The 24588-nt window shown below is 45.0% G+C and overlaps 1 protein-coding gene across 4 annotated transcripts in view; it reads right to left on the bottom strand.

The window, feature by feature from the left end:
- SETD2 (SET domain containing 2, histone lysine methyltransferase) overlaps positions 1-24588 on the bottom strand; it is a 282749-nt gene that overhangs the window by 42684 nt on the left and 215477 nt on the right. For all 4 annotated transcript variants that reach the window (XM_033931879.1, XM_033931878.1, XM_033931876.1 and 1 more), the window contains one exon: positions 14270-14404. In XM_033931879.1, coding sequence (XP_033787770.1) covers positions 14270-14404 — 135 coding nt within the window. The remainder of the gene's footprint in view (positions 1-14269; positions 14405-24588) is intronic.

The raw sequence follows: 24588 nt of genomic DNA, 5'->3' as shown, positions 1-24588 counted from the left end.
CCAACAGATTGATGTGACAAAGACGGTCCGCAGGAGACCAATGACCTTGGGTACGGAGACCGTCGAGATGGGCTCTCCATGCATAGGTTGACGAGTCTGTTGTGAGAACCTTCTGATGAGGGAGAGTGTGGAACAGCAAACCTCTGGAAAGACTGGAAGAGAGCATCCACCAGTGGAGAGACTGCTTCAACTGCTTACTGTAATTTGTTGAGAAAGTGGATCGGTAGCTTGTTGCCACTCAGATGCCAGGGTCCACTGAGGTATGCGAAGGTGAAGTCTAACAAAAGGTGTCACGTGAACTGTAGAAGCCATGTGACCGAGCAGAACCATCATTTGTCTTGCTGAAATTGATGCGAGATGAGACACTTGATGGAAAAGGCGAATGAGGGTATCCCGACGTGGTGGAGGTAGAAACGCTCTGAGTTGGACAGTGTCCAGAGTGGCCCCAATGAACTGAAGAGTCTGAGATGGGGTCAACTGGGATTTTGGAAAGTTGACTTCGAACCCCAGACATTGGAGGAACATAATAGTCTGTTGGGTCGCTGCAATAACCCCTTGTTGAGAGGGGGCCTTGATGAGCCAGTCGTCTAGGTATGGAAAAACTTGAAGACTCTGGGCACGGAGGGCTGCAGCCACCACCACCAGACATTTCGTGAAGACTCTGGGGGATGAGGCGAGTCCGAAAGGAAGAACTCTGTATTGTAGATGAAGATTCCCCTCCTGGAATCGAAGGTATTTGCGAGAGGCTGGATGAATCGGGATATGACGGTAAGCCTCTTTGAGATCTAGAGAGCATAGCCAATCTCCCTGATCCATCAGGGAATATAAGGTTGGTAAAGAAAGCATCCAAAACTTCTCTTTGACTAGAAATTTGTTGAGGGCTCTGAGGTCCAGAGTGGGTCGCAAATCCCCCGTCTTCTTTGGGACTAGAAAATAACAGGAATAAAAGCCCATGTCCCGTTGGTTCAGAGGAACCTCCTCAACAGCTCGAAGGCGAAGAAGAGCCTGAGCTTCCTGAAGAAGGGGAAGTTGCGATGAATTGAAAAGACACTCTCTTGGAGGGCAATCAGGAGGCACCTGAAGAAAATGAAATGAGTATCCCTCTCGAAGGATGGTGAGAACCCAAAGATCTAAGGTGATCCTCTCCCACTGGTGATAAAATTGGTGAAGACGACCTCCTATGGGCAGAAGAGAATTTTGATGCAGGGAGATTGGCATGCTCAGACTGGGAATGTCAAAAAGGCTGAGCAGGTTTAGTCGCAGCAGGAGTCTGAGCCTTCTGCATTCATCTGAGCCTTCTGCCTTCGACATGGTGGTTGCTTGTATTGCCGAGGTGGAGGAGTCCTAGGCTTCGTCCGAATCAAGGAAGCAAAAAGTGCTCATGTTCAGAGAGGCGCTTTGTAGCAGCTTCAATAGAGTCATCAAAGAGTTCACTTCCCTGGCAAGGCAAATTCGCTAGACGGTCCTGCAGATTGGGATCCATATCAACAATGCGGAGCCAGGCGAGATGGCGCATGACTACTGCAAAGGCAGAAACTCTAGAAGAGAGCTCAAAAGCATCGTATGTGGCTTGCAGCATGAAGAGTCGAAGTTGAGACGAGTGCTGATGATATGTTTGAATTCTGGAAGGCTTTGTTCCTTAAGAGCTGGATAGAATTTAGGCATCAATTTGAGGAAATGATTAAAATAAGCCATGAAAATGTAGTTGTAATTAAGAATTCTGTTTGCCATCATGGAATTCTAGTATAATCTGCGGCCAAACTTGTCCATGGTACGGCCTTCCCTGCCTGGAGGGACCGCAGCGTAAAGCTTAGATGGATGAGCTTTCTTTAAAGAAGATTCCACCACCAAAGACTGATGGGACAATTGAGATTTTTCAAAGCCTTTGCAAGGTACTGTGTGATACCAGCTTGGATGGAATGGCTGTCATGGAATGAGGAGTTTCCATATTCTGTAGGAAAGTTTGCTTCAATACTGGAGTCATAGGAAGCCTCAAGGTCTTCTTGGGTGGATGAGGCATCTCCATGTCGGCCAAGTATTCAGGTGTATACTTGGAATCAGAGTGGAGATCCAGTTGAAGAACTTTTCCCATGTCGAAGATGAACTTGGAAAAAGGGGCAGACTTCAAGGTCGAGGCACCTTCAGGAGAAGGAGTGCGAGATCGAGGGACTACTGAGTAGGAAGGAGAAGCCTCTCTGGAATACTGAGACAGAGGCTCAGAGTCCAGGCGCACAGTTATTGAGGAAGCTGCACTACCTGCGTGAGGAGGAGTCAGTGAGTGTTTGCGCTTCAAAACCCTTGATGGTGAAGTCTCCAGGGTTCGAGAAATAGATTGGGTAGAGGCAGGAGGAGAAGGCTCCCTCGGAGGCGGTCTCGATGGAGGGGTCTTCGACCTCGATGGACCTCGAGGAGAAGAGCTGGTGTAATAGCTTTGTGAGACTTATGTTTAAATTTGGAAGAAGTCTCAGTAGCCTTGGATAAACGAGGCATAGAAGTCTCAGTATTCAGTGAAGGCGAGGGTTTCTGTTGTAAAGATGTCTCCTGAGGAAGCTTGGAAGCGAGATGCCTCGAGCGATGCTTCGGTCGAGGTGGAGGAGACTGTGTCCAAGGAGTAGGTGAAGAGTCACTGGATGAGAACTGGCGAGACTTCCGAGGCTTGCTTCGAAGTGCTGCTACAGGAGTCTCAGGCTGGCTTGTAGGAAGCAGAGTCGAGACCAAAGATGTTGAGGTCGAGGCCTTGGTGGAGGCAGAAGCTGACGTCGAGGTTGAGGACTTAGATGTCGAGACCTTAGATGTCGAGGCCGTCCCCGAAGCCAAGGTCGAGACGTTCTCAGGCGGTTGGTCCATAGTGCCAAAAAGTTGGAGAAGCTTGGCACGACGTTGACGAAGGGCTCGAGGTTGAAGGGTAGCACAGCGTAAACAAGCGTCGGGGCAATGTTCAGGACCCAAACAAGCAATACACAGACTATGGGGATCGGTGATTGAAATAGTCTTGTTGCAATGGCTACACTTTTTGAACCCATTAAGAGGCTGGGACATAGAAAAAAAAAAGTCCGACGTATTGAACAAGGTGAGCGGCCAGGCCTAGGCCGCTGACCGGAAGAAAAACGAAAAATAGAAATAAAAGTTTTTGTTTTTTTTACAAAAGAAACCAAATAGAAACGCGAGCACAGCGACTTAATAATAAAAATTATAAAATGCCGCAGTGAGAGAAGGCAACAAAGGCTGCAGAGCTGAAAAGAAGAGAACTTCTCGGCTCCACGGAAAACGCTGAACTGAGGTACCTCACAGGAGACATGCGCCCTAACTCGGGCGGGAAGGCACTCACACATACGCAGTGCAGCACTCCGAAGCTCTTACAAAGATCTTCAAGCAAGTCTGCTTTCGAGGCTGTCCGCTGCGGGGCTCCGTCGGTGACATCACCCACTTTTGAGAATATGCTGCCTGCTTGTCCTGGGATAAGTATCTTATGTAGATCCCAGCTGAATATTGGACAGGATCAGTGTTAAGTTCAGGTGGCCAACAGCAGTTTGGTTAGGCACAATATTTGATGCTGGTGCATAGACATAGCCTGGCATTGAATAACTAGGTCTAACTCAGCCAGTGAATCAGTAAGTAGAACTGATATTCCAGCTAGAGAATATCGGGGGACAAATTTTTCCTCATCCCCACTTGAACTTTTTTCTGTCCTGTCCTCGCAAGTCCCATTCCTGCAAGCTCCATCCTCATATGCAGAAGCCTCAAACGCTTTAAAATCATAAGTGTTCGAGGCCTGTGCAGTTAATGCAGAGATTACAGGAATAGGGCAGGGACTGGGACAACAACAAAACTCGTGGACAAATTGATTTCCTGTGGGGACGGGGACAAATTTGTCCCTGTGTCAATCTCTAATTCCAGCCATCATGCTGCAGCTGAAACGTCAGTTTCCACTTACTTAAGTGCAGCAAGATCCAGACAACTGCAATAATAATGACACCAGTCACAGAAGCCCAGTAGAATATACTGATTGCTGCCAGCTAACACAGACCAGTGTATATCAAAACTATTCCAGACAGATGCCCAATGAAGAAGATTCTACTACCTTCTTAGGTAATTATTTTCAATGCTTTCCTATACTTACAGGTCTAACCATAACCTGTTTCACAGAACTTCAAAAATCTAAAAACAGGATAGTCAGTCCAGAGGGCAGCTACAAAAATGGTCACTGGTCAAGTATATGTGGACAGACCTCAGTAGGCAAGTCTGTTTCACTTGAAAGGAAGCACCAGGATGAAGATGAAAAGGGATAGACTCAGGAGCATAATGAGGAAAAATTTTCATCATAGAAAGGATAGTGAATTTGTGGAATGGAGGTGGTAGAGACTGACTATATATGAATTAAAGAAAGCTTGGAATAAGTACAGAGAATCTAATGGAGAGGAAGGGACAGTAAAAGGTACAGGTGGGCAGACTGGTCATATGGTCTTTACCTATTTTAATTTTTCTTTTTTTAAAATAACCAGGAACAAGGAATACCTACTCAACCCAACCCAACAGGATGCTACTTTTCTTTGATAGTTTGGCACCACCAAGTGGCAACGTTATGAACTGCTCTGATTTAAATAAACCAACCAAAATATATAAATGGTCTAATATTCAGATAAGGAAAGCAGTATTCCCACATGGCCTTGTAACCAGGTCCAACCAAGCCCAGTTTCTGGGACTCGAAATGTTCCTTCCTCAGGGACCCGTTGCTAATCAGAGAAGTGAAGAATCAACAACGCTGCCAGAACTGGTAGGGTCGGCTGGAGGGGTTCTTTCAGCAGGACTCTCTGCTTTACAGATGCACATTGTGTGATTTATAAATATCACTGTTTTTTTGAACACATTGTTTTGAGCACACGTGAGGTGTCCAGAAATGATGATGTGCGGGAGAGTGAAATGAAGGTATGAACAGAGGACCAAGGAGCAGCTTTGCAGATTTCATCAATAGGAGTAGAGTGGAGAAAAGCTACTGAAGCTGCCATAGCTCGAACTTTATGGGCTGTGACCCGACTCTCAAGTAGCAGCCCAGCCTGAACATAACAAAAAGAGATGCAAGCAGCCAACCAATTTGAGAACGTTCTCTTGGAAACAGGATGTCCCAACTTGTTTGCATCGAAAGAGACAAAAAAACCCTGTTCCACTGTTCCAACGGAACTTCCTCGATGGCACTGAGGAAAAGTAGGGAATCGATTTTCTGAAGAAGGGAAAACTGGAGAGGGTTTGATACAGACTCTTTTGGAGGACTATCTGGATGGACAGCGAGAAAACGAAGAGAGTAACCCTCTCAAATGGTGTTCAAAACCCAGAGGTCAGAGGTGATCAATTCTCAACGATGAAAATAAAGTTGAAGACAACCTCCAATTGGTAGAGGAAGAGACAGATGCAAAGGAATTGAAGCTATGACCTCGGGTAACTGGTCAAAAAGACTGAGTGGAATTAGAAGGAGAAAATGCCTGAGTTTTCCGAAGGCGCTGTTGCTTTTGTTTCCTCAGCTGTGGTCTGGGAGTAGCAAATTGTTTTGCTGAAAAACATCTTTGATAGGAAGAAGGCAGCTTATAGGACCCGGAAGTGGATGTCTTGGGTTTAGGTTTGAGTAAAGAATCCCCAAGACTTCTCATGAATAGAAAGCTTTTGAGTGGCAGTCTCAATTGAATCTCCAAAAAGCTCATCCCCAAGACATGGAATATTGATCAGCCTATCCTGGAGGTCAACATCCATGTCAGCAATTCCAAGTTATGCTAATCTCCTCATGGCTACAGACATAGAAGAAGCCCTGGAAGACAATTCAAAGGCATCATAAGCAGACTGAACCATGTGTTGTCTTAGTTGAGTAAGGGTGGAGACTATGTGCTGGAATTGAGTCTTTTGATGAGATGGAAGAAATTTCTGAAAAGCAGGTAGTTACTTGACTAGATGCTTCATGTAACAAATGAAATAGAAGTTGTAATTAATGACTCGATTTGCCAACATGGAGTTTTGCTAAAGCCGTCTACCAAACCTGTCCATATTACGACCTTCTCGACTTGGCAGGACTGAGGCGTAAACCTTGGATGGGGCAGATTTTTTCAATGTGGATTCCACCACCAAAGACCGATGAGACAGTTGAGGTTTGTCAAAGCCTGGACTGGGAATGATCTTATAAAGGATTCCAAGCAAGAGAATTTTAATAAATTCCTTAGGCGGATGTTTATAGTCCATAGTTTCTACAAATTCAGCATTATACTTGGAATCTGCCTCAAGTTTGATGGAGAGATCTTTCCCCAATTGTATAATGAAGTGAGTAAAAGAAAGTCTCTCTCTCTCCAATAGGAGACCTTTTGTAGAGATCATGGCTCAGGAGAGTCTGTTGATGAAGGAGAGGCATCACTATTAGGGTCAATCTGCAGATCAGTCAATAACTAGGGACATAGTAACATAGTAACATAGTAGATGACGGCAGATAAAGACCCGAATGGTCCATCCAGTCTGCCCAACCTGATTCAATTTAAAAATTTTTTTTTTTTCTTCTTAGCTATTTCTGGGCGAGAATCCAAAGCTTTACCCGGTACTGTGCTTGGGTTCCAACTGCCGAAATCTCTGTTAAGACTTACTCCAGCCCATCTACACCCTCCCAGCCATTGAAGCCCTCCCCTGCCCATCCTCCTCCAAACGGCCATACACAGACACAGACCGTACAAGTCTGCCCAGTAACTGGCCTAGTTCAATCTTTAATATTATTTTCTGATTCTAAATCTTCTGTGTTCATCCCACGCTTCTTTGAACTCAGTCACAGTTTTACTCTCCACCACCTCTCCCGGGAGCGCATTCCAGGCATCCACCACCCTCTCCGTAAAGTAGAATTTCCTAACATTGCCCCTGAATCTACCACCCCTCAACCTCAAATTATGTCCTCTGGTTTTACCATTTTCCTTTCTCTGGAAAAGATTTTGTTCTACGTTAATACCCTTTAAGTATTTGAACGTCTGAATCATATCTCCCCTGTCTCTCCTTTCCTCTAGGGTATACATATTCAGGGCTTCCAGTCTCTCCTCATATGTCTTCTGGTGCAAGCCTCCTATCATTTTTGTCGCCCTCCTCTGGACCGCCTCAAGTCTTCTTACGTCTTTCGCCAGATACGGTCTCCAAAACTGAACACAATACTCCAAGTGGGGCCTCACCAATGACCTGTACAGGGGCATCAACACCTTCTTTCTTCTACTGACTACGCCTCTCTTTATACAGCCCAGAATCCTTCTGGCAGCAGCCACTGCCTTGTCACACTGTTTTTTCGCCTTTAGATCTTCGGACACTATCACCCCGAGGTCCCTCTCCCCGTCCGTGCATATCAGCTTCTCTCCTCCCAGCATATACGGTTCCTTCCTATTATTAATCCCCAAATGCATTACTCTGCATTTCTTTGCATTGAATTTTAGTTGCCAGGCATTAGACCATTCCTCTAACTTTTGCAGATCCTTTTTCATATTTTCCACTCCCTCTTCGGTGTCTACTCTGTTACAAATCTTGGTATCATCTGCAAAAAGGCACACTTTTCCTTCTAACCCTTCAGCAATGTCACTTACATACATATTGAACAGGATTGGCCCCAGCACCGAACCCTGAGGGACTCCACTAGTCACCTTTCCTTCCTTCGAGCGACTTCCATTAACCACCACCCTCTGGCGTCTGTCCGACAGCCAGTTTCTGACCCAGTTCACCACTTTGGGTCCTAACTTTAGCCCTTCAAGTTTGTTCAACAGCCTCCTATGAGGAACTGTATCAAAGGCTTTGCTGAAATCCAAATAAATTACATCTAGCATATGTCCTCGATCCAGCTCTCTGGTCACCCAATCAAAAAATTCAATCAGGTTCGTTTGGCACGATTTACCTTTTGTAAAGCCATGTTGCCTCGGATCCTGTAACCCATTAGATTCAAGGAAATACACTATCCTTTCTTTCAGCAACACTTCCATTATTTTTCCAACAACTGAAGTGAGGCTCACCGGCCTGTAGTTTCCTGCTTCATCCCTGTGACCACTTTTATGAATAGGGACCACATCCGCTCTCCTCCAATCCCCAGGAATCACTCCCGTCTCCAGAGATTTGTTGAACAAGTCTTTAATAGGACTCGCCAGAACCTCTCTGAGTTCCCTTAGTATCCTGGGATGGATCCCGTCTGGTCCCATCGCTTTGTCCACCTTCAGTTTTTCAAGTTGCTCATAAACACCCTCCTCCGTGAACGGCGCAGAATCTACTCCATTTTCTCGTGTAACTTTGCCGGACAATCTCGGTCCTTCTCCAGGATTTTCTTCTGTGAACACAGAACAGAAGTATTTGTTTAGCACATTTGCTTTCTCCTCATCACTCTCCACATATTTGTTCCCAGCATCTTTTAGCCTAGCAATTCCATTTTTTATCTTCCTCCTTTCACTAATATATCTGAAAAAATTTTTATCTCCCTTTTTTACATTTTTAGCCATTTGTTCTTCCGCCTGTGCCTTCGCCAAACGTATCTCTCTCTTGGCTTCTTTCAGTTTCACCCTGTAGTCCTTTCTGCTCTCCTCTTCTTGGGTTTTTTTATATTTCATGAACGCCAACTCTTTCGCCTTTATTTTCTCAGCCACTAGGTTGGAGAACCATATCGGCTTCCTTTTTCTTTTGTTTTTATTGATTTTCTTCACATAAAGGTCCGTAGCCATTTTTATCGCTCCTTTCAGCTTAGACCACTGTCTTTCCACTTCTCTTATGTCCTCCCATCCTAACAGCTCTTTCTTCAGGTACTTTCCCATTGCATTAAAGTCCGTACGTTTGAAATCTAGGACTTTAAGTATCGTGCGGCCGCTCTCCACTTTAGCCGTTATATCAAACCAAACCGTTTGATGATCGCTACTACCCAGGTGAGCACCCACTCGAACATTAGAGATACTCTCTCCATTTGTGAGGACCAGATCCAATATCGCTTTTTCCCTTGTGGGTTCCGTCACCATTTGTCTGAGCAGAGCCTCTTGAAAGGCATCCACAATCTCCCTACTTCTTTCCGATTCCGCAGACGGAACATTCCAGTCCGCATCCGGCAGGTTGAAATCTCCCAACAGCAGAACCTCCTCTTTCCTTCCAAACTTTTGGATATCCACAATCAGATCCTTATCAATTTGCTGCGATTGAGTCGGAGGTCTGTAGACTACACCCACGTAGATAGAAGTTCCATCTTCTCTTTTCAGAGCAATCCATATCGCTTCTTCCTCTCCCCAGGTCCCTTGCATTTCGGTCGCTTGGATATTGATCTTTACATAGAGAGCTACTCCTCCACCTTTATGACCATCTCTGTCCTTCCTAAAAAGATTATATCCCGGTATGTTTGCATCCCATCCATGTGATTCACTGAACCATGTCTCTGTGATAGCAACAATATCTAGATCTGCCTCTAATATCAGGGCTTGCAGATCATGAACTTTGTTGCTTAGACTGCGAGCATTTGTGGTCATCGCTTTCCAGCTATTTTTCAGCGATAATCTCCTTCTTCGTATGGATTTTTGTGTCGTTTCACTTTCCGTTGCAATACTAAGAAATGAGTTGCTGATATTGCTTATGTTGCAGCCTTTACTACTATCACATCTTTTCTTTTGCCGGGGGTGGTCTTTATAATTGTCCTTCGTACATACACCACCCCCACCTTCTAGTTTAAATGCCTGGAAAAATATTGTCTAAATTTCTCTGCAAGGTTTCTTTTTCCTGCTGTAGTAATATGTAGCCCATCAGTGCAATATAGCTTCTTGTCCTTCCATGTATTTCCCCATCCTCCTATGTACCTGAAGCCTTCTTGATGACACCAGGCTCTGAGCCATCTATTAAAGTCCTCTGTGTTTTTCACTCTTTGCTCTCCTTTTCCATATGCAGGCAGTATTTCAGAAAAAGCTAAAGTCTTTACAAAAGGTTTCACGCCCTCACCAAGCTCCCGAAAAGCTTTCTGTGCTGCAAGTGTGGAGTTGTTGGCCAGGTCATTTGTTCCCAGATGGATAACAACATTAGTGTTAAAATCCTTAGTTTCTTCCTTAACTATAGTCAGTATTTGCCTGGAACTCCTGGTAGCTGAGGATCCTGGAAGACATTTCACTATTTTGGACTCCTCGCCCTGTGTTCCAAGGTTAATGCCTCTGATGATGGAATCCCCCAACAGTAATAGTTTTCTGTTTTTGGCTTTTTTATTTGTACTTAGGGTGCTCTTGTTCTCTTGAGTTTCCTTCATTGGTTCCAGTCCCACCTCCCTTCTGTTTTCCTGAGTATTGCAGTGCACTAGTGGAGCGAAGGAATTCTGTAGAGGTAATATTAGTGAAGGTGGATGTTTCTGTGTTACATGTCGCAGTCTTCCTGAGCCTACTGTGACCCATTTATTCCTGGGCTGTTTTATTCTTTGAGGTAGAGGTGGTAAGTTGGTATGATTTTGTGGAGTGATGGAAGCTGCTTTAATTGTATTCAATTCCTGTTTAAGTTTGCAGAGCTCCTCCTTAATACTGGCAAGTTGAAGACAGATGGGGCAAGCCTTAAGCCTCCAAATAGTATGTCTTGGAATTAAAGCACCACAGTGATTGCATAGAATAAAGGTCATCTTGATTGGTTGTGAAGTCCTGATTATATGGGTCTCTATATATGAATAGTGGTCCCTGGGGTTGGTGGGACTATAAGTAAGACTACTAGTAAGGCAGAAATATAGGCTCTATACCACCTAAAACACAGTATTTTAAACAAAACTGCAGGAAGAAGAAATAAGATTTAACAGAGGAAAGAGAAGGATTTTTTTGTGCTTTTTTATATTTTTTTTTAGTAAGAAACAGGGAGGAGAAGAGAAATTAAGCAGATATAATGCTGAAAACCAGTGAAAAGAGCAGAATATGAAATGGTAACTTAGCTTTTAGAAGTTCACAGGGCAGCCTTGTTTCAGCAATGTCCCAAAGATAATGCAATTAACCTTAGAAGTAAAACAGAACCCCTCCCTTCTCCACCTAATCAGCAGAAAACAATGGCTGAATACTGGTAAGACAGAAATATAGGCTCTATACCACCTAAAACACAGTATTTTAAACAAAAATGCAGGTTCTATCAGTGCTACCCTAAAACACAGGATTTATAACAGGATTTTCCCTACTTTAGTCCCCCTGAGCCACAGACACCAGAAATATAGGCTCTATACCACCTAAAACACAGTATTTTAAACAAAAACGCAGGTTCTATCAGTGCTACCCTAAAACACAGGATTTATAACAGGATTTTCCCTACTTTAGTCCCCCTGAGCCACAGACACCAGAAATATAGGCTCTATACCACCTAAAACACAGTATTTTAAACAAAACTGCAGGAAGAAGAAATAAGATTTAACAGAGGAAAGAGAAGGATTTTTTTGTGCTTTTTTATATTTTTTTTTTAGTAAGAAACAGGGAGGAGAAGAGAAATTAAGCAGATATAATGCTGAAAACCAGTGAAAAGAGCAGAATATGAAATGGTAACTTAGCTTTTAGAAGTTCACAGGGCAGCCTTGTTTCAGGGACAGTGATCTATGTTGCCGCTTTGCATGGGGTTGATCCGCTGGGGAAGACGATGCAGTGCTTCTGCATTTTTCTGGATGTTTAGACTTGCAGGAGCATGTGCTAGTGTGAGAACATCGAGGAGAAGAATAATGATGCTTAGACGATCTAGAACGATGTCTGGATGCCCGATGCCTGGAAGGATGACTGTCTAATGACCTGTGTCGAGAGTCATGCTGATGCATCGATGAAGTAGTGGCAGTACCGGTATCTCTTGTGTGCTCAGGCTGGGCCGGCAGAATCGGTGTTGGGGTAATAAGGAGAAACAAATCCCCATACTCTTCACACATGAGAGCATCGAGCTTCTCTTGAAAAGTGAGCACCGGTACCTGTGGCTCTGTCACTGGTACCAAAGATGCTGTGACTCATTCCAGAGAGGATGACTCAAGATGACAATTCACTCTTTGAGTTGGAAACGAGTCGCATTAAGGGTCTTCGCTTGGCTGACATGTTTGGATTTGACGCCTTATTGGCCTGTGACCATGTCTGGGAAGCACATGGCTTTTTAGCTGGCTTACCAGAAAGAGTAATAGTGTGTGACACCGGAGTCTATGACATCGCTGTCTTCGATGATGAAGGTTTGATGTCAATGCATGCGATGCCTCAGCTCCCTCTATCCTGACACCAAACAACTTCTGTTGTTGTAGATGCAGCTTTTAATGGAGCGTTTCTTGAAAGTGGAGTCACGTGCACAGGACTCGATGCAATGTTCCGGGCTAAGGCACTGTATACACCAATTGTGAGAATCGGTGATTGAAATTGAGTGTTGGCACCTGCTGCACTTTTTAACCCATTAATGAGCGGGACATCAATGGAAAAACCACCTCAGCCAAGTTCAATTCAATGGCTGAGGAAAGAAAAGAGCCTCAGCGGGTAAAGCCCATGAGGTAAGAAAAACAGCAAGAATAAAAATATTCTCAACTGTGTTAATTATTTTTAAAACAAATATGCAGAAAGAATACATAAGTAAAATATGTAGAAAAAATACACGCGAGTAGGAAGGCAAAGGCAAAAAATTGAACAACGTTCAATAGACAACTTCTTAGCTCCGCTGAAAACTAAGACCTATATGTGAAAGAAATAAACAAGGAAAGAAAACTAACATTATTTGAGTTTTCTTTCTTCTAATCTATAGCCCCGGAGTCTGATACAGCTGAAGAGGGTAAGCCAGGCTGGAGTAGAAAAGCAGCCGAAAATCCATCGATGATCACAGATGAAGTTAGGATGGAAGTTTGTGTGAAGGCCGCAAAGTAAAAGAAGTTTAAGGAAAGCCAAATGCTCTTTTACGTATCTACTTTTCTTCATCGTTTGTTTCAAAAGAAAAGTACATAAGAACATAAGAAGCGCCATCTCTGGAACAGACCCTAGGTCCATCAAGTCCGGCGATCCGCACACACGGTGGCCCTGCCAGGTGTACCCTGGCATAGTTTTAGTCCCCATATCGCTCTAAGCTTCTCGTAAAGAGAAGTGCATCTAGCTTACCCTTACCCATGTCACTTCATGCCACTCATAAGGAGATGCACATCTAACTTACCCTTAAATCCTAGAACGGTAGATTCCGCAATTACCTCTTCTTGGAGAGCATTCCAGGTGTCCACCACTCGTTGCGTGAAACAGAACTTCCTGATATTTGTCCTGAACTTGTCCCCCCTTAGCTTCAGCCCATGTCCTCTTGTCTGAGCCACATTGGACACTGTAAATAATGTTTTTTCCTGCTCTATTTGTCGATTCCTTTCAGTATTTTGAAAGTCTCGATCATATCCCCTCGCAGTCTCCTTTTCTTAAGGGAGAGCAACCCCAGTCTCTAAATCTTTCTTCGTAATCCAGGTTCTCCATATCTTTCACCAGAAGAAAAACTTGAAAAAGAAATAAAATATAAACAGGAAGGCAACTCGACAGAGAAAGAAAAGATACATCTGTTTCACTCCACAGAAAACGAAAAACTGACAACCTTGCAAGCTAGAGTTGGGCGGGAAGGTGCTCGCGCATGCGCTGGCAGTCTAAAAAGCTTGCTAAAGCTTGAAGTAATCCATGCCGGAGCCCCATGGATGACATCACCCACATGAATACTCCCAAGGGGTATTTAATCAAATAATAGAAGGGTCAAACTGTTTTGCTTTCTCGTGTTAGTGTGGATTTATATATAGGTGAATCTGAAAACATACTTACTCTCCTTTTGGTTTGGAGTAATTGAAATCACCCATTATTATACTGTTGCCTATCTGCCAGCTTTCCTAATTTTTATAAACATTTCTTCATCTGTCTGGATTCTACACTGCTATCTATCATGAAGAATGTTTATTTTGTTTGATTCAGGTCCCTGCTTAACATATAGCAGGTCAGTGAGAGGTCAGTTTATATATTTTTGGATCTTAACATATAGCACAGCCTACCCTCATAATTTGACCTACTCATCATTGTGATAGAATTTGTACCCTGGTATCTGCCTGAACGATACTTCTTTTGGAACGGGCTCTACCTGGTGCAGAACTATGAGAAGCTCTAAGATGCAGGTTGTAGTTCTATTATTATGCCCCCCTTTTATGACCTGGTACACTTCCATGTACACAGTACAACATATAGCACTACATTTAAGATTATCATCATCTGAAGGTAGTTACAGACAGAGTCATGGACACTATCACACTAGTAATTAAAGCTCAATTTCCCATTCCAATCCTTAGTCCTACCTGTTGCAGTGGAGGTGGTTGCCCTGGAGTTACAACTGCTGTCACTGCTGGTGTCTGCTGCACTGCTACCCCTTGTGGGTGAGAAGGATAAATTTGCTGTCCTTGGATATACTGCAGGCCTTGCTGTGGATAATTCTGAAATCAAAATGAGCATTGGAATGAGATGTTTCTTTTATTTTCAAAACCTCTCTCAGAAAGCAAATAAATACATTCCAATCAGAATAAATCCCACACAATAGAAGCCAACAATGTTGATTTGTGGTTAATGCTCTGCAATGCAAGTAAGAAATATGGGCTCCATTCTCAGTTCATGGTCTTGTTAATGGACTTGATGTGAAACTACAGTAAGGTGGGAGGCCCAATTAATGCTTCTATGACAACATGGGCAATGAAGAGCACATGAAATGACTGGAAGTAAGTATAGTGCATAGCTTATAAAAGGGAGGAGATTGTAGAGGAATACTGAGTAGAACTGCTACTGAGTAGGCTGAGGCATTGCATCAACGAGCACAGGCAAGGAAATGACAAACCTCTAAATACTGCAGAGAAGTGCAGTTGCTTACCTGTAATGGAGGTTTCTCCACATACAGCAATAGAATGTAGCTATTCTTCTCCAATAGACAAGCAGGGTAATGCGGCCCCACTTGATGGTGAAGTCCCTGGACTGAGCCTGTGCTGTGGAACTCTCTCCTAGTACAGTAGGATTTTTTTTTAACCTACTGAGCATGTGCAGCCACCTTGCCTGTGTAACTCCACCTCCGAGTTTGACAGTTCTTTTTCCTTCCAAACTAAGCAGGTCGTTCTCTCTCTTCTGCCTTGCCTGACTAAAAACAAAACTAACATCGAACTCAAAATCACATTTTTTAATTAAGCGGTTCATCCGCTAGGATCAGTGCTAAAATAAAAAAGTAAGAAGGTAAAACTGAACTTTTTTCTCACAGAAAAGTAATCCTTAACAAGCGCCAGAGTACCACAATTATTATCAGTTCAATCATGGCGGTTTAAAACCAATTATGATGCCTATGATATGATTTCAGAACAGCAGCGGTAGCAATTGCAGTTCATCGCTCAGCATGGCTCAAAGCCTTAGACCCCAGGTTGGATCTTCATGATAGACTGTCAGATGCTCCATGTGTGGAAGATAGTCTTGTTTGGTGAGCAAGTTAAAGCTACGGTCTCGCAACTTAAAGAAGATTCTACAGCTATGCGAGAACTGTCTGCACATGCTCAAGATAATCTGAACCTTACCGTAAGCCTTCCTCTTCTTTAGCATTCTGGAAATCGCACCATCAACAATTTTTCCAGCAATATTACCCTAGGAGGCATTTTACTACCTACTCTCGCCCTCCTCCATTAAGAAATCAATCTTTTCCAGTGTCACAGAAACAGCGCCCTCGAAACCGTAAGCAACAGCCAATGACTCAGCTTCCTCCACTCAAAACTACTCTTAGTTTTTTTACCTTCTTCCAATGGAGGGGAAAGTCACCACAGTCCAGTGGGTCCTGACTATCATCTCTCATGATTATTCACTCAATTTCCAGCCTCGTCACATCAATTCCCATCTTCCTCCACTGTCCAACAACTCGCATCATCACATTCTGCAGCTGACCAGGGAGGTTGCTTTACTGCTACAAAATAACGCAATAGAGGAAAGTACCTCAACACGAACAGTTCCAAGGGTTCTATTCCAAATTCTCTCTCATTCCCAAGAAGACACAAGATCTCTGACCTATCCTCAACCTCTGTCCATTGAACCTTTATCTCATATCAGAGAAGTTTCGCATGATTTCTCTGTCAACATGATTTCTCTGTCTGATCAGCCAAAGTGCTTGGTTAGCCACCCTGGATCTCAAAGATGCATATACACATACCGATTCATCCTGCCCACTGGAAATTCCTCAGATTCATGTATCTCAACAAACACTACTAGTACAAAGTTTTGCCTTTTGGCCTATCATCAGCACCATGCGTATTCATAAAATATCTAACAGTGGTAGCAGCCGACCTCCGGAAACGACATCACATGGTGTTTCCTTATCTCGATGACTGGCTCCTAGTAGCTCACTCCAAGGAACAGCTCTTGCTGACTATTCAAGACAGAGTGCATTCTCTTCAAATGCTGGGTTTTCTCATCAATTTCGAGAAATCACACCTACAACCTGTGAGTTGCCTCAAGTATATAGGTGCACGACTCGACACTGCGACTGCACGGGCTTATCTACCAGAAGAACGTCATCAAGCATTCATCACTCTGGCACATCAAATGCAACAAACTTCCGCTCTTTCAGCACGAGACGTATTGCGCCTTTTGGGTCACATGGCGGTGTCTCTTCCTCTAGTGCCGCTTGCCAGTCTGCACATGCATCCTCTGCAATGGCATCTCAAACTCAACTGGAATTAACATTCCCAGTCTCTGAACACCTTGATTCCGCTTTCAAACAATTTAAAAGAATCCTTATCCTGTGGATTTGGTCTCTGGCCCTGAAACAGGGATGCCCGTTCCAGCCTCCACCTCTTCTTCTCACCATGACTAAAGATGCCTCCAACAAAGGATGGGGAGCGCATCTTGACCACCTTCAGACTCAAGGTGTCTGGTCAGAAAAAGAGCTTCACTTCCATATCAACCTACTTGAAGTTTGGGCAATTTATTATACTCGGAGCGTTAAGCGGGTATGTGCACAAAACAAGACTGCTAATTCAAACAGACAACAGCAATGTTCTATCTGAACAAACAAGGGGGTTCTGGATCCCTACCCCTTTACAGAGAGGCTCATCGTACATGGACCTTTGCTCTCTCCCTTCTCTACAGAGATACAAGCAGAATACCTCAGGGAAAATGAATGTCATTGCAGATTCCCTCAGTCGAAAGCTTGACCATCACTAGTGGACCTTAAACAGGGAGGTACTACAATCCATTTTTCACCAACGGGACACTTCCGTGATGGATCTCTTTGCTACTGCAAACAATACTCAGTGTGCCCAGTATTGCTCCCTATAACCAGCTCCTCATGCAGTCGCTAGGGACACTTTCTCAATTCCATGGACTTCCAATCTATTGTACACATTTCCATCGATTCCTCATCTCAAAGGTTCTCCAAAAGACCATCAGAGACAGAGCTCAACTGATTCTCAAAGCGCCTCAGTGGCCCAAACAGATCTGGTATCCCATCCTTCTGGACCTACTGGGATGCACACCCAATTCCGTTAGGGGATCATCTGTCTCTCTTGTTCCAACAGGACACTCAACTACTCCATCCCAATCTTTACAGCCTACATCTCACAGCATGGAGATTGAGCAGGCAATCCTCGCGGATGTTCCAGTCTAGTCAGCAGTAAAAACCATACTTCTTGCAGCTAGCAAATCATCTACCAGGAAGTCATATCAGTTGAAATGGAAACGGTTTCCAGCTGGGCAGGATCAAGACCCATTCCGCTGCCCTGTGGATCATATCCTAACTTTCTTACTGCATTTATCAAATTCAGGTCTTAAGACCAACTCTGTACGTCTTCACCTTTCAACTATATCAGCCTACCACCATTTTTGGGAGGGGAAACCTCTTTCTCAAAATCCTCTGGTTTCCCGATTTTTGAGAGGTCTTAACAACGTCTGGCCTCCTCTTCTTATGCCACTTTCATCCTGGGATCTCAACATTGTTTTGGACCAGCTGATGAAGGATCACTTTGAGCACTTGGGATCTGCTACACTACAGGTTCCTAACATGGAAAACGGCTTTCTAGTGGCCCTTACTTCGGCCAGAAGAGTTAGTGGACTGCAGACTCTTGTTATCTATGAGCCATTATCTTCAGTTTTTTCCCGATAAAGTTCTTCGTACTCATGCAAAATTTCTTCCAAAAGTAGTCACGGATTTTCACATCAATCAAACCATTTCTTTGCCATCATTCTTTCCTCCTGCACATGGGAGCAAACTCTTCATACACTGGACTGCAAAAGAGCAGTGCTTTACTACCTGGACAGGACTGCTTCGATCTGTACCACCAATCAATTATTTGTTTCCTTTAACGCAACTACTCAAGGACATGCAGTGTCTAAATGAACTATATCGTCTTGGATTTGCTAATTGCATTTCTTTTGCTTATAAAAAAGCTTCAATTTCTTCTTTGGGTCACATTGGGGCTCATCAAGTACGAGCGACAGATTCCTCAGTTGCAAGCTTAAGAGCAGTTCCCATACAAGATGTCTATAAAGCAGCAACTTGGTCTTCAGTTTATACGTTAACTAAGCATTATTGTTTAGACAAAGTCTCAACACAAGACATTCAATTTGTTCAATCTGTTCTTTGCAATTTGTTTCCACTGTAAAATTTAAAAAGTTTTGAATTGCCTCCTCCTCCCATTTTCTTGTTAAGGCTAGTGACTCACCATCAAGTGGGGCTGCATTACCCTGCTTGTCTATCGGAGAAAGCGAAGTTGCTTACCTGTAACAGATGTTCTCTGTAGACAGCAGGGGAATGCAGCCACACTTGCCCACCCTCCATCCCCGCATGTCAACTTATTAATGAGCTAGAGACATACTGTCAAATTCGAGGGTGGTGCTACACAGGCAACGTGGCTGCACATGCCCAGTAGGTAAAAAAAATCCTACTGTACTAGGGGAGAGTTCCACGAAACAGACTCAAGTCCAGGGATTTCACCATCAAGTGTAGCTGCATTCCCCTGCTGACTATGGAGAACACCTGTTACAGGTAAGCAACTTCACTTTCTTGCTGATGTCACTAATGGACCCTGTGTGCTGGAGCTCTCCACCAGCACAGAGAAGTGTTTGGACTTCTGATCTCATGCTGGGGTTTCCATGCTACAATGTGACTCTCCCCCTAATTTGTTGTACAGATACAGAAAATGCTTGATGTACCTTGTTTGAATGTGGTTGTATAACTACAAAAAAAGGCAGTATATAGGTCCCAATCCCTTTCCCTTAAAAGTACAGGATAAAATTAAGTGATGATAGGCTCAAGGAATACTTTTTTTTTTTTTAAGAAAGGGTGGTAGATGTGTGAAATAGTTTCCCAGTACAGGGGGTAGAGACAAAGACTATGTCTGAATTCCAGAAAATGTGGGACAAGTACATGGAATCTCTTAAGAAAAGGTGATAGGGGATGCTGCAGATATGCAGACTGGATGGGCCATTTGGTCTTTATCTGTCATCATGTTTCTATATATTACTGCTACTATCACTTTTCTTGCCCTTTCTTTCAATATATTTCCTGTCATTTAACTGGTATTCCTTCCTCTCAGATTTACGTTTATTATCTATTGTTCACTGCTTTGTTATCTCCTCAGGACAGACAGTATCAGGTGTTATCCAGGGGCAGCGGGCAGCTATTCTCACATATGGGTGACGTCATCAACGGAGCCCGGATGCGGAAGCCTCGCAAGCAGACTTGCTTGAAGAAACTCGAAGTTTTGAGACGACCGCACCACACATGTGCCTTCCCGCCCAGCGCAGGGCGCGTCTCCTCAGTTAAGATAGTTAGCAGAGAAGCCAACCAGGGGAGGAGGGCGAGTTGTGAGAATAGCTGCCTGCTGTCCCTGGATAACACCTGTTACGGTAAGTAACTGTGCTTTATTCCATGACAAGCAGGCAGCCTATTCTCACATATGGGTGACCTCCAAGCTAACCAGAATGGGATGGTGGGAGTGTTGGCAATTTAAGAGAATAAATTTTGTAATACTGTTTGACCAAACTGTCCATCCCGTCTGGAGAAAACATCCAGACAATAGTGAGAAGTGAAAGTATGAACCGAGGACCAAGTAGCAGCCTTACAAATTTCCTCAATAGGTGTAGATCTGAGGAAAGCTACTGAAGCTGCCATGGCTCTGATTTTATGGGCTGTGACTTTACTTGTTAGGGGTAATCCAGCCTGGGCATAGCAGAATGAGATACAAGCCGCCATCCAGTTGGAGATGGTGCGCTTAGAAATTGGATGTCCCAACTTGTTTGGATTGAAGGAGATAAAAATTGAGGAGCAGTTCTGTGTGGTTTGGTGCTTTCCAAATAAAAGGCCAAAGCACATTTACAGTCCAGAGTATGAAGAGCTGATTTTCCAGGATGAGAATGAGGCTTAGGAAAAAACACTGGAAGAACAATGGATTGGTTGAGATGAAATCCTGAAACCACTTTAAGTAGGAATTTAGGATGAGTACGGAGGACCACCTTATCATGATGGAACACAGTGAAAGGTGGATCAGTAACCATCGAGTGTAGATCCTGGAGCAGAACTAAGGCAGCTTGAAGTTGTGGGGGGCTGCAAAGAGATCTGAGGCGTTCCCCACTGAGAGAAGATGTGATGAAGGGGCGTGGAATGGAGAGTCCATTCGTGAGGCTGTAGGAGACGACTTAAGTTGTCCGCTAAGGCATTGTCTGCCCCCTGAATGTAGACAGCTTTGAGGAAGGTGTTGTGGCGAATTGCCCAATCCCAAACTTTCAGAGCTTCCTGACAGAGGGAGGCAGATCTCGTGCCTCCCTGTCTGTTGACATAATACATTGTGACTTGATTGTCCGTGTGAATGAGGACTACACGGTCGTGAAGCAGATGCTGAAAAGCATTGAGAGAATTGAAAATCACCCCGAGTTCCAGGAGATTGATGTGACACTGACGATCCGTACTGGTCCAATAGCCTTCAGTACGAAGACCATCTAGATGAGCCCCCCAAACGTACGTTGAAGAATCGGTGGGGGAGTGCGAAAAAGTAAGCCTCTGGATAGATTGGAAAAGAGCATCCACCAGCGAAGAGACTGTGTCAAAGCAGGAGTGACCTGGATGTGTCGAGTCAGAGGGTCAGAAACCTGTGTCCATTGAGATGCCAGGGTCCACTGAGGAATTCTGAGGTGAAGTCTGGCAAAAGGAGTCACGTGTACTGTAGAAGCCATGTGACCCAGAAGAACCATCATGTGTCTCGCCGCGATGGTCAGGCGAGAAGAGACCGAATGACAAAGATGGAGAAGAGCTTCCAGACGCTGTTGAGGAAGGAACGCTCTGAGTTGGACAGTATCCAGAAAAGCTCCGATGAATGGAAGAGTCTGAGAAGGCTGGAGATGGGATTTTGGAAAGTTGATTTCGAATCCCAGGCTCTGCAGAAACCAGATAGTTCGCTGGGTCGCTAGAACGACTCCTTGAGACGTGGAATCCTTGATGAGCCAGTCGTCCAGGTAGGGAAACACCTGAAGACCATGGTTCCTGAGTGCAGCAGCCACCACTACCAGGCATTGGGTGACGAGGCCAGGCCGAAAGGAAGCACTCTGTATTGATAATGAAGATTTCCCACCCAAAATCTGAGGTATTGACGGGAGGCCGGATGGATGGGAATATGTGTGTAGGCCTCCTTGAGATCCAGAGAGCATAACCAGGAGGGGATACAGAGATGTTAGGGTCAACATGCAAAATTTTTCTCTGACCAGAAATTTGTTGAGCACCCTGAGATCCAAAATAGGACGCAGATCGCCCGTCTTCTTCGGAACAAGGAAGTACCGGGAGTAAAATCCCTTGTTCTGTTGAGCCAAAGGAACTGGCTCGATAGCTCGAAACTGCAGCAAAGCTTGAGCTTCCTGAAGAAAAAGGGCGGTTTGGGCAGAGTTGGAAGGATACTCTCTTGGAGGATGTTCTAGAGGAACTTGATGGAACTGAAGAGAGTATCCCTCCTTGACAATGGAAAGGACCCAGAGGTCGGTGGTAACAGACGTCCATCGGTGGTAAAAATGATGGAGACGACCTCCGATAGGGGGAAAAACGGGAAATGGCAGAACGACTGAGGTTATGCTTTCTATCAGACAGTCAAAAAGGCTAAGGAGCCTTGGGTACAGCAGGTGGCTGAGGCTTCTGCTGCTTCTGAGGATGTTGCCTCTTGACAGGCTGCCGAATGGAAGGAGCCTGTTTTGGTGGAAAACGCTGTTGGTAAATCAGAGGAGGGCGTGAAGGGCGAGGAGGAGCCGGCTTCGGCTTCGGGTGGAGAATGGATGCAAAAGACTTCTCGTGGTCCGAAAGCTTCTTGGTGGCTGCTTCAATAGACTCGTCAAAGAGGTCATTGCCAGCGCAAGGAACATTAGCCAGCTGGTCCTGCAGGTTAGGATCCATGTCGATGGTACGGAGCCACGCCAGACACCGCATGGCCACCGAGCAAGCAGTAGCTCAGCAGACAGCTCAAAAACATCATAGGAGGACTGAAGAAGCTGCAACCGAAGTTGGGACAAGGATGCAAGGACTTCTTGATATTCAAAATGCGCACGAGAATCCAGATAAGGCATGAACTTTTGAAGGATGGAGAGAAAGAACTCAAAATAGGTGATGAAATGAAAATTGAGGACTCTGGAGGTCATCATGGAGTTTTGGTAGATGCGACGACCAAATCTGTCCATCGTTTTGCCTTCCTTGCCCGGAGGAACAGTGGCATACACCTGAGAAGGATGAGAACGTTTCAAAGAAGATTCAACCAGAAGGGATTGGTAAGACAATTGAGCATTGTCAAACCCCTTTTGATGTACAGTCTTGTATCTGGAATCCAATTTTCCTGGAACAGCTGGAATGGAATAAGGAGTTTCCAGACAGCTGACAAAGGTTTGATCCAAAAGCTTCTGAAGAGGAAGCTTGAGGGATTCAGCAGGAGGTTGAGGAAGATGCATGGTCTCGAGATACTCCTTAGAAAACTTAGATCCAGTGTCAAGTTGAATATCCAAATCAGCTGCCATCTGACGCAGAAAAAATGAAAAAGACAGGTGATCTGCCAAAGCCTGGCCTCGAGAGGGACTCGAGGATGTCGAGGCAGCTTGCTCCAATGAAGGAGATCTGGATGGAGAAAAAGAACCCACCGGGTCTTCGAGATCCGGAAGCGGAATTGACGAAGCAGTCGGTGGGGAATATTGAAGAAAAGGCTGCTTCCGATGAGGCGAGGCATGCCTGGATGAATGCTTTGAAGAATGTCTCGATCGATGATGCTGTGCTTCGAAGTGGGCCTCAACAAACGAGGAGAGCGTTTCCTCGCCGAAGCCCCCAGAGAATGGATAGGGCTGGAGGCTGTGGAACGAAGCAGAGGCGGTTGAGTGGAAGTACCTCGAGGCACTCGCAAAGACTCTGCTCCTTGCATCGAGTGTACGGGTTCCAATGGAGGAATGGGCAAAGACTCTGCTCCTTACGATGCATGCCGAGATGCCAGACCAGACACTCGCAGAGACTCTGCTCCCTGTAGAGAGTGTGCGTACGACTGAGGCACAGGAGGCGGCTCGACCTCGCGGGAGACCTCCGCATGCCCAGGCTGGATTTGTGAGAGAAGCTTCGGCCCCATGGTAGTAAAGAGCTGAATGAATTGCTTCTCTAATAAGGTCTGGAACGAAGCCGGCAAGGATGGATCCGCGTCTCCAACGGGACCACCTGCACGGGCTTAGTGCTCCCTCGAGGCAGTGTGAGAGTGCTTGGACTTAGAAACCTTGGGCACTTTAAGCACCACCGGGGGAATGGGCTGCTGTGCTATCTGACCTGAAGAGACAGAGGAAGGCACTGCAGCAGGCGTCGAAGACATAGTCGGTACAAACGAGGCAAGTTTGACGAAGCTCGGAGCAGAAGCTGTGGAAGCCTGGAGAGGGCGAAGCACCCTTCGAGGACGAAAGCTCCATCGAAGACTCCATGCTGAAAAGCTGCTCCCACAGGATGCAACGACGCTTGAAAGCACGAGACTTAAGTGTTGAGCAAGGCCGGCACGATTTCGGGAGATGTTGAGGCCCGAGACACCGAAGACAGCGTCGATGAGGGTCCATCAGGGAAATTGCGCACTGGCACTTGGACACTTTTTAAAGCCGGTTGCAGGCCGGGACATAGGCCGAAAAAGCTCTGCCGCAAGATCGAAGCCACGGGGCTGCGGCCACGTGGCCTGCCCGGTCGAACGAACGGAAGAAATTAAAAATAAATAAATAAATAAATAAATAAGAAAACAACGAAGAAAACCAGCGATTGTGAGTAAAAAATAACACAAAACCGTGAACAAAAGAAGGCACAAGTGAAAGGATTTCGTGCAGAGAGTCGAAGATGGATTTCTCGGCTCCGCGGAAAAGAACTGAGGAGACACGCCCTGCGCTGGGCGGGAAGGTACTCGCGCATGCGTGGTGTGGGCGACTCGAAAATTCGAGTTTCTTCAAGCAAGTCTGCTTGTGAGGCGTCCGCATCGGGGCTCCGTTGGATCACGTCACCCACTTGTGAGAATAGCTGCCTGCTTGTCCTGGGATAAGAGAGGAATCTCTGCTGATGGAGGTATAGTGGTAGCTTAGTTTGATCTGTTCTTCTTTCTACTTGCATTAAGGCAGAGTGTGACTATTT

The sequence above is a fragment of the Geotrypetes seraphini genome, chromosome 2 (assembly GCF_902459505.1).
Source record: "Geotrypetes seraphini chromosome 2, aGeoSer1.1, whole genome shotgun sequence".
Lineage (NCBI taxonomy): Eukaryota > Metazoa > Chordata > Amphibia > Gymnophiona > Dermophiidae > Geotrypetes > Geotrypetes seraphini.
This window is presented reverse-complemented; position numbering and strand designations above follow the sequence as displayed.